Here is a 10901-nt window from a genome sequence, read left to right on the forward strand (position 1 = left end):
ATAGAACACCTTTATGTTTCTTCTTCTTTTTTTTTTTATTTCCTTTGAAAACTTTTTTGAAGTAATTAGTACCAGCTTAGTGGTAGTAATCAATGAACAAATTAGATTACCTATTAATATCTCTAAAGTATTCTAAATCACTTTCTTTCACAAAAATATTAATATGGATAACATTATTAATGTTATAAACTATTTAACTCATACGTTAATAGTCCTACTAATTAATTGCTTATTTTAATTCCTATTAATATAAGTTATAGATATAATGACCTAACTGCATTTTAGAGGGTATCATAGTTACATGGGCACTTCATGCTGTATTTGGACAGTAGGTTGGATAACTTTCAATGCATTACATGGAGAGTCTGATGGACATGCTATGTTTAATGAATAAAGCGAAGAAAAATATTAAAAAAGAAAAAAAAGAGAGGAAAGAATAAAGTGAAAAAAAGAAAATTAAAAAGGGCATGACAATATATTAAAATTTAACAATTTAAGTACTTTAAATAATTTTTTAATATTTTTAAATTTTATAATAGATTTTAATAAATCTGAATTTATATATATTGAATTTCATGGAAATTATTTATAAATTTTTGAAAATTTATTAATAAATTATTAAAATTAAAAGTAAATTAACAGAACATATAAAAATTAAAAACTAAATTTATTAAAATTTAAAAAATTATGAGATTAATAGTAATTAACTTAACTGGACGAAATAAAAAAAAATTATATGACGAAATTAATAGACAAAATTGAGGATTTGAGAGAAAAGAAAAAATAGGTAGCAAGAGGCAGAGGCAGAGGCTCAGAGCTTGGAGAGGAGTCTGTAGGAGCTCAGGCCACTCATATCATTATCATATGCTTTCCAACACCCAACCTTTATACAACGTTTCATTCCAGGTAAAGTTCAAAAGTGACCCCTTAATTTCAATCAAATTCATCGGTTGGATTTCAGCAATGTTTGTCGCTGTTGTAAACAATGATTTTATCTGGATTTCAGCTTCTTTTTTATCTGACGGATTTTCTCTCTTGGTTTAAGATCTGATGGCTTTGATTGATGTCACCAAATCTTGCCTTGATTCGATTCGCCAAGTAAGTTCTTAATTTAATCTATTTTTGAATTAAGCATCTCCGTTTTGTATCAAATTGTGTATTGAAAGAAATTCTATTTTCATTATCATTATCAACTACGTGAAGCTTGGTTGAAATCGAAAATTGTCTTACAATGGGTATTACTTTCACTAAACAACGTTAGAAATTTCTGTTGCTGCTTGATTTTTGTTGGCATTTTCTCTGTCTTATCTATAAATTACATCTGAATTATTTGCTATGCCGATATTTGGTGCCTAATACGGCAAATGATCAGGCAATGAATCTTCCTTCTTGCTTTTCTTTTTTGTTCATATGGTGTTAATAGGAAAACCTTCTTTAAGTGTAACATTAAATATGCATAGATCTGGTTTAAATTCGAAAAAGGATTGTACTGTTGTGTCAGGATTAAGTATGTTATGGTCTTTCTGTTGTCATTTTAGATATCAGAACACATCGAAGGGGCAATTGTATACCTAGATGCTGGATGCACGGAAAGTTTCCAGCTTATGGGAGCATTTCCTCTTTTCCTGGACCTTGGAGCACGTGCAGTTTGCAGCTCAGAAAACATGTGTGCTCTTGATGCGGTAAGCTAGTTGTGGCACTTCCAGCCCTAAACTCTTTTGAATGCTTATTGTCTTGTGTCCACTTGAAAATAAATAGACTGGTTTCCCTCCTTCATTTTATTAACAAGTAAAGAATGCTGTAAGTCTAAATCTGTCAAATATGAGAAAAGAAAGGATGTTGTGAACAGCTATGTATTTCAGGATGTTAAAATGTGGAAACACCTCAAAACATAATTGTACCAATCATTATCTTTAAATTGATTAGCAATTTTTTTCCCTAAATAATTTTTCTTGCCATTAATTAATACTTTTTGTAGATATAATTTGTGCACCAGATCCATTGGTTGTGCTGCACCATGCTGTTTTAAACCTAGACTACGGATATATAAAGGTGGAAGAACAGAATGATGTACAGCAGCTAGAACCCATTTGTTATCTAGCAAATTATTAACTCCTGTTTGTTTTACTAGGAAATGTTTATAAGATTTCCCTTGATCATATTCATTTCAATTCTCATTTGCTACGTGCCTTTCTCCTCTAGGTAGCTGACTGGAATGGAAGTTTTGAATCAGCAAGGAAAATTGTAATTATGACTTCTCGTTTATTAAGTGATGCACACCGTTTTATACTACGTTGCCTGAGCATGCATAAAGGAGGTCATTGTTTTACGATATTTACATCTATCTCAGAGGTAGTTCCTTTTTTTTGGACATTTTCAACTACTAGGTGGTTACTAAATTGAAGTTTGCAAAGATGCAATTGATGGAATCTTGTGCCATGCTTTTTATATGTTTCAGATTCTTCTTTTTGTGTTTACTTAATACACTATTATCTCTTTATCTCTTGGGTTCATTGTGTTTGATGCTTTTTGAATGTCGCTAATCTAGGTAGCTCATTCAACATATCCTGATTCACCTCTTGGACCTGATGCATTCCATGAGTATCAATCCTTGCTTCTCCAAGATTATGAGGAGCTTATTGAAAATTCTGATTTAAAGTCTGGTCAGTTGGTTGATAGTAATACGAAAGGAAATTTGACCCTTGAAGATGAAGGATGGTCCAGGTTCACCTCCAATGAAGATGTTCCTTCCCTTGAGGCTAGTTCTGCTGGAAAAAATCAATATGGGGATAGTCCAAGACAGGGAATGGTAGATTTGGGACAAAAACCCATTGTTTCTGTCCATCACTTCCCCATGATCTTATCCCCCATTTCACCTAGAGTGTTTGTCTTACCTTCTGAGGGATCTATAGCTGAAGCATGCTTATCATCTGAACACGAGGATTCCATTAGTGCTGGGTTGCCTTCCTTGAGTACCGGATTGCCATCTGATGTTGATGAGGTTCCTCCTGCTGCAACCCTTACTGCTCATTTTCTGTATCATTTGGCTGCCAAGGTAAGAAGCTCTTTGCAGCCTTAAACCCAAAATTTACTTTTGTGTAACATTATGTATATATATATTTTTCAAGTCCCATTGATCTGAATATGTTTATCTTCAGATACTTTCATATCTTCTAAATGTTAGCTTAGTGTAGAAACCACTCAAAGTGCAGATATTTGTGAAAGCTGTATAATGAAGCCCGTGGAATTACTTTTATTTCCTGTGGCAAACTCTTAAACATTTGGTTTGAAATGGATGGAACTTTTAAGAACAAGAAAGATCATATAAAATCTTTCATAGCATACATGCAGCTTGTTCTTCTACTATGTCCTGTAATTTGTTGTATTGCACTATCGTTTAATATATAAAATCCTTTTCACCATACATTTACTTTGTTCTTCTATCTCCTGCAATTGTTACATTGCACTATTGCTTGCCATGCTGTTTTTCAGAATCATGACCATTGTGTCTTCTTTTAAAACATGTAGATGGACTTGAAAATGGAAATTTTTTCCCTTGGTGATCTGTCAAAAACAATTGGGAAGATTTTGACAGACATGTCAAGTCTCTATGATGTAGGGCGTCGAAAACGGACGGTGGGGTTATTACTTATTGACCGTACCCTTGACCTTCTTACTCCATGCTGTCATGGAGATTCACTTTTAGATCGTATCTTTTCAGCTCTACCTCGTAAGGAAAGAACATCATCCTCTGCAAGTATCAAATGCTCACAGGCCCAGCTTAAACCTGGTCCTTCTAGCCTAGCACGTGCTTCCCTCGAGGTTCAGATACCAATTGGAGAAGTTTTAACCAAAGAAGATTTTGAAATAGATGATTCTGGTCTTTCAAATGGCATTGAAGCTTTTCGCTGTGGGTGGGATTCCTATAACTCTGCTTCAGAAATGGTAGATTTGATTAGTCTCAGCAAGAAAGCTAGTGATGAGAAGTTTTTTCCTGCTGAGCTATTACAGGGGTCCTTAGTCTCTACCGAAACATTCAAAGGAACACCATATTTGGAAGCAATACTAGATAGGAAGACAAAAGATGGGGCTATTCTGGTGAAGAAGTGGCTTCAGGAAACTCTACGTCGAGAGAATATGACTACTGATGTGAAAACTCGCCCTGGTTTTGCTTCAAAATTAGAATTAAAAACCATGATTAAAGCATTAACCAAAAGCCAATCATCCTTAATAAGAAACAGAGGAATTATCCAGTTAGCATCAGCTACTTTACGTGCCCTTGATGAATCATGTAGTGCCAGATGGGATGCATTTATCAGTGCAGAGAAAATATTGAGTGTTAATGCTGGGGATACGAGCCAAAGTCTTGCTGCCCAAATAAGTGATCTAATCAATAAGAGTGCTTTTGCAGGATCAGATGGCAAAAAGAGTGGGAAAAAGGAACTCTCACAAGGGCTACTTTCTTTTCAAGATGCTTTGCTCCTCACAATTACTGGTTATATATTGGCTGGCGAAAACTTCCCAACTTCTGGATCCGGTGGCCCTTTTTCTTGGCAAGAGGAGCACTTTCTTAAAGAAGCTATTTTGGATGCTATACTTGAAAACCCATCGGTAGCTAGGTTGAAGTTTCTTCATGGTCTAACGCAAGAACTTGAGGCCAATTTAAACAAAACTAAATCAGATGTAACCAAAGAAACATCAACAGATGAATTGAACATTGATGATTTTGATGATGATCAGTGGGGTAAATGGGGAGATGAAGATGAAGATGAAGAGAATGATAATAAAGAGCAAGAATATGATGACATGCAGCTTAAGTTGGAGTTGCGCGATAGAGTGGACAACCTTTTCAAATATCTTCATAAGTTATCTAGTTTAAAGAGCAAGAAAGGGCCATTGGGTTTGGAAAGCAATTTGAGTAGCGATCCTTATGCAAATAAAGGATTACTTTATAAGCTTCTAACAAAGATTTTGGGCAAGTTTGATGTACCAGGATTAGAGTACCATTCATCTACAGTAGGTCGACTGTTTAAAAGTGGGTTTGGAAGATTTGGTCTTGGACAGGTAACTTTAATTAGTTTCCACAGATTTTTCTTAAATTGCCTGCACTATATATGTTAATAGTTTTAACGTGACCAACTTCGTTTTCAAAAATACTACAGGCTAAACCAAGTTTAGCAGACCAAAATCTCATTCTGGTTTTTGTTGTTGGAGGCATTAACGGTGTTGAGGTCTGAATTTCTTTCATCTTCTACAGCATTTCCTTCTCTTTTGCCTTTTTCTTCCTTTGGAAATCTCTGTTGCTTAAACTGTGTTTATTTTGGGTGGCATCTGTCTAAAGATCCCATTACAGTGGGATCCTTTTAAATCAACGATTGAAATAAATAGGAAAAGAAAATCAATCCACCGTTGAACGTGCCATGTAGGATTTGCATTGAGAAACATCTAAAGAAGGAAAGAAATTGATTTTTAGAGAAAAGCAACATATTCAATAACCGATTTAATAGGTTTCAGGAGACCAACACAATTTCCTAGTTTCTGACATGGCTTGATCAAATGGCTATAGATTCCTCATTTCTATCTTTTAGTCGTTGATTTAAAAAGGATCTCACAAGATCCCATTATAATAAGATCTCACCTTAAGTGTTACCTTTTTTGGTACAAATAAGTATTCCCATGTTTATACGGCTTGACTAGCAAGATGACTCTAAATCTTCAGTTTCTTTTTTCAACCCAAATAACTATGAAACATTCTTTTGTTGTTCATTGTGGCAAGGTACAAGAAGCACAAGAGGCATTATCAGAAAGTGGAAGACCTGATATCGAATTAGTTCTTGGTGGAACCACTTTTCTAACTCCTGATGACATGCTTGATTTGCTATTGGGAGAATCTAGTTACATTTGACTTCTCTCTCTCTAACATACACTAATGTTACCGCAAAGAAAGAATACATGGTTAAAGAATTAAGTTAGAACTTGATGTTTGTTTGATACCTGTGTCATAATGTATTGGTTCAGGTGTTTATAGTTTTTGATATGTTTATTCATACTCAATGGTTACCGTTGACGATAGGGAAATTGGCACTCAACCAACATGGTAAGTTGTCTTCTGCTTTTTGATAAAAGCGTGTAAATGCATTTGCTGACCATAGATCATTGAACAAAGTTTTGTTTATCCACAAAGTTTATATGATGGCCTGAAGTAGACTTGATTATGGGTTGGGTTGGGTTGGGTTGATGTCAAATATTAGGTCTGTTTCTTAAGTTTGAGCTTGGCCTGAAAAATTGGCTTAAAATTTTGTCTAAGCCTAGCTTAGATAAAAAAGCTAAACTCGAGTCGGACTCGACCCATTTGTGTTAATTTTTATATTATTTTTATATAAAATTAAATTTTAAAAATATAATACATCAAATTCATTAAAAACATTAAAATAAATGTTTCTCAATAAATTGAAAATACATTAAAAAAATATCTATACTTAATAACACTAATATAGTTGTAACTTATCAAGCAGATGCTTCCAAAATAGAAGCAAAATAAATAATAAAGTAAGAGTTATACAATATTCAAATAATAACAACGAAATAGTAGCAATATAATAGCAAAATAGTAGTAAAACAACAAAAAATGATAGTAGGAATAAAATGTTATTGGTTAGATAAATTGTAAGTGTTTAGAAAATGAGTTTTATTTTTTATTCAAGCTCAGTTTTTGGGTTTATATTTTTACTCAAACTCTCCTACTTTTCGAGTAGGTCTTCGAATCTGGTCAAATGGCTTAGCTCATGATCAAGTTTAATTGGAAGTGTTTGAAGTTAGAATTGTTAGAATTGTTAGAAGTTGGTAAGGGTTTAAGGTTCATTTGGTTAATAAGTAGATATGTTCATGAACATGGCTGGACTAGGTTATAACTTGGTTTCCAAAAAAATTTGAGCTCGACCCATCCAGGCTCTCTAAAATGTCCATTTTATTGTTTAAAAATAATAAAAAGTATTTTTATTTAAATTTAATTATATAAATATTGATATAATTATTTTTTATATTTTATTATTTATAAATAGTAAATGGATTGGATCAAGTAGGCTCAAGGTTGAAAAATATGAACTCAAACTTTAACTAAAGTGGGTTAGACCGATGGGATCAAGTAGGCCATTTGGCCCATGAACACCTTTAATAGAAAGTGATAAAATAAAAGACAAAGCAAAAAAGTATAAGCTCAGTAAAAGTATCACGGAGACCTTTGAAGTAAGATTTGTAAAATGAATTATCTTATGAACTTCTGGTTTACATTTTTTGTATGAAGATCTTAGATAATAATAATTCACTCCAAGTATTTTATTTATCTAGTTGTTTATTTTCTACCCCTAATGTTGTGAAAACTATCTCATAATAATCGACAATTCATGTCTTAACTAAATATCAATTAATAGCTAAAAAATATTTAATAATATAAGGAGAGTCATATCAATATATATTCCCAACCTCTTATGAGGATTATGTTAGAAAAATTGGTTTAGAAAATAGTATTTTTAAGCATAGTGTAAGTTTAAAATTCTCTTAAAACTGAGTCTTATGATATTTATAGTAATAAACTCTTAGTCAAAATTATATCTATGTGTTGTACGAACCGGTCTAAGTCAATCTCGGCTTTCTATCGAACGACTTTCGCCACTATCTTGGAACCCCAAATTCCTTTGAGTGTGGGCTCAAACAAAATAAACCAAGTGCACAGAATGAAAACTTTTTTTAACTTTAAGCGGGAAAGTTAATTCTCTCTATAACTGAAAACTATAAGCTTTTTCTAGAAAATATAATTTATACTCAAAATAAATGTTCACTATTTCTAGACAAAATAACAATGCTCAATAATTTGTGTGTTAATAGTTTATCTCATATTTCCTATTTATAGAAAATGATACAAGAATTATGTTCAAATAAGGTCTAACTAGATAATAACATTTTAATAGAAAGTACAAATTCTACTCTAGGTAGAATACATGGGTGGCAACATGCCCTAGAAAATACTAGGGTTTGACACTTCTCTCTTTAACTGGGCAGAATTTGGGTCTTTTATATATTGGATGCAATTATGTGTTATTTGAAATTTTATCCAACACTTACAATTTATCTAACCCAATAACTATTTTCTATTTCCCAAAATATTAATTTAATTAATTGGTTTAACTAATTTAATTTTCTAATTAAATTATTTTTTAATTCAATTCTAATTCTGTTAAAGTCATGACAAATTTACTATATTAGAATTTATGAGGAAATAATTTAATTGTCTCATTCAAAAAATCCGTGCAGATAGTGATGCATGCGGTGTGCTTCTCTTACTTCATCATTTTCATTCATTCATATTATTGGTTTTACATACAATTCATTTCGGGTTATCTCAAGCTAGCGCGGGGACCAATTGGGCATATATAATTAGGCTCAAATAATTTGTAATTAAGTTTCAGCTCTTCGCCTATTAATTACACTAAAGTACCATGATTGAACTCTCTATTATTATATACCATTACAAAAGTTACTCAACAAGTGTTCGCCCAATGACCTTGTTAGAAGTGTGTTACCCTCATAGGATATCCTTAATCTCTTTGGGATAAACCCGTTCTCCAAATATGATCCTATTTTATCGCTTGGTAACCATTACAAATTTCTTCATAAAAATCAATTACTAACAAATAGTAATTCAATCATTTATTTCTAAGACAAATGATCAGTGGTAATGTTACTTTTCATCTATCATGTAATGCCGATGATGGGATATCATTTACCTTTTATTGGGCTATGAATTCCACCGTTGGGAAATGGTGCTACATCAAGTAGAAATCGTATACCCAACGTACGAGTTTTCAATTCTTTTTCTATTTGAACTCAAGATTTTATTTACATAAAAATATACTAGTTATGCATACATAGTTCATCATCCACTCAGGATTAAGGTATGTAACACAATGAACAACATAAGTGAATAAATTTATAAATGGATCTAAGATCTATTCTATTTGGGTCCTGTTCAATGTACTATTAGTTTAGTTCGTCACATCTATGCCTCTAACTTATGAGAGTTATCTATTCTGATACCCAAGACAAGGTATCTCCACATTTGGATTCTATAGATGACATATTAGTCTTTCAATCGATATGCTCAATTTCGATTAGGCTAAGGGCGTATTTTGATTATCTACTAATATAAGTTGTATTCTCACATTATGATCTAACCACATAATGCCGTTTAATATTAGTTTAAATGTTATATAATCAATGAGTCAATATTTGCTTTCATTTTGTTTTTTGTGAAAAATTTGTTGAGGACATTATACAAAAGATATTAATCATAATGATGAATTTTTATTAAACTAATTTATTTGAAAAATTACAAGCATATAGACAAAATCACTATACTAAGGATACTATATCCAATAGATCCATCTTTGTGCATTGCGGTGGAGCAATTGAAACATACATTGCACAACCAAAAAATTCTAAGACGGGAAATTTAGCTTCTAACTAAAAACTAATTGTAATAGGGAGTATTTATTATAACTTATTGACTTGATGCGTGTGAATGTTGTAACATGTAAATCAATATAGTCTTATGTTGAATAGAAAAGTTTGTTCTCATAAGTAATGATTTAGATATTAATTAGAGACGTTCAATCAATAATTTCTCTAAACCATTATGCATATAAATTACAGGCTTTGCAAAATTTGTTCAAACTTATATACAACAATCATTAAAAGCCTAATTTGAAAATATAATTATTTGAACAAGCAATCTCACAAATGACAGGTTGCGAGTTGATAACACGCATGTAGTTATCATGTAGATGAATATATCAGAATCATATAATGTCAAAATCATCTACATTGTGGATGAATGATCCCATATTCATTTCGTAAATACAATACATTCAAACTCAACTTTAGCTAGTGAGTTTCTATAATCAATTTTCAATGAGAACAAGCAACACATAAGAATTCTTTAAATTAAAAAATCTCTTGGTTCTTTAATAAATATCCATAAGATTTCTCAATTACTTTTCGCATCATAAATGACTTGAGATCGTCTAACTAATCATGCCAAATAGTAAATGCAATAGTAAGCTTCTGGTTTACTTTAACATGTGTTTCAATTGTACTTTTAACGGTATGATACAAGATAGAAGACACGACATACAATTTTTTCCAAGACACATTTCTTTCCAGATATATTATTATGATTTGTAAATACTAATTTTTTTCATTTTAGTCTTGATATGATATTCATTTCAACGAATATCTATGAAACTTAATAAATTTCTTTGGGACTTAAATGAAAATAATACATCATTTATAATAAAATTTTACCATTGCAATAATACTATCGTAGCTCTTTTGGAGTCTTCGATTATTTTTGAATTAATTGATATGGTATCAAATGAGAAAAATATTTTCTAACTTCAAAGATAAAATGTGTTGTACCAGAGTCTATGGGACTTGTGTCTTCGCTCTTGAGTTAACTAAAGAATTAGAAAAATCCATATTTTTCATTAAAAAAAGATATCATAAGAAATATTACAAATAGTCATAGGAAAATATATAAAACCATTCTTCAAGAAGGAAAAATAAAAACATGCTTAAAACATCAAGAACAAAACTCTAAGATAATATCAAATTTTCTACTTTTTGACTTCCTGATTCTTAAAGAAATATGTCACATCTAGATGAGTTATATCATTAAGGCCATCAAAAAACATCATCCTTATAAGCATGGTCAACTTTAGTATCATAGTGAAAATCTTCATCTTTTGTTGAGAAATTAGCCTCTATTTCATCATTTTAGGATGCAAAATTTGTCCCAATATTCTTTCCCTTCTTTTTAATGGATACTTGATAAAGTTTCACTAGAT

General features: G+C 31.6%; 1 protein-coding gene across 6 annotated transcripts; it reads left to right on the forward strand.

The window, feature by feature from the left end:
• The first annotated feature begins 741 nt into the window (after positions 1-741).
• Positions 742-6175, forward strand: LOC107941124 (sec1 family domain-containing protein MIP3). Of its 6 annotated transcripts, none has more exons than XM_016874649.2 (8): positions 742-906; positions 1046-1098; positions 1539-1682; positions 2203-2352; positions 2549-3055; positions 3529-5064; positions 5163-5231; positions 5777-6175. In XM_016874649.2, exons 2-8 carry the CDS (start codon positions 1051-1053, stop codon positions 5903-5905), a joined length of 2583 nt encoding a protein of 860 aa, XP_016730138.2. In that variant the 5' UTR covers positions 742-906; positions 1046-1050; the 3' UTR covers positions 5906-6175. The 6 variants fall into 6 exon arrangements, with proteins under 6 accessions (XP_016730138.2, XP_016730140.2, XP_016730141.2 ...); XM_016874651.2 differs by having other exon boundaries at positions 744-906; positions 2203-2244; XM_016874650.2 differs by having other exon boundaries at positions 752-906; positions 1007-1098.
• Positions 6176-10901: the final 4726 nt, after the last annotated feature.

Source organism: Gossypium hirsutum, chromosome D09 (genome assembly GCF_007990345.1).
Source record: "Gossypium hirsutum isolate 1008001.06 chromosome D09, Gossypium_hirsutum_v2.1, whole genome shotgun sequence".
NCBI lineage: Eukaryota > Viridiplantae > Streptophyta > Magnoliopsida > Malvales > Malvaceae > Gossypium > Gossypium hirsutum.

Bases quoted from the DNA above. Each gene is read 5' to 3' on its own strand.
- LOC107941124 (XM_016874649.2), top strand. From the start codon at position 1,051: ATGGCTTTGATTGATGTCACCAAATCTTGCCTTGATTCGATTCGCCAA. The intron at 5,065-5,162 runs GTAACTTTAATT...AAAATACTACAG, and splicing joins GAAGATTTGGTCTTGGACAG to GCTAAACCAAGTTTAGCAGA. The intron at 5,232-5,776 runs GTCTGAATTTCT...CATTGTGGCAAG, and splicing joins GAGGCATTAACGGTGTTGAG to GTACAAGAAGCACAAGAGGC.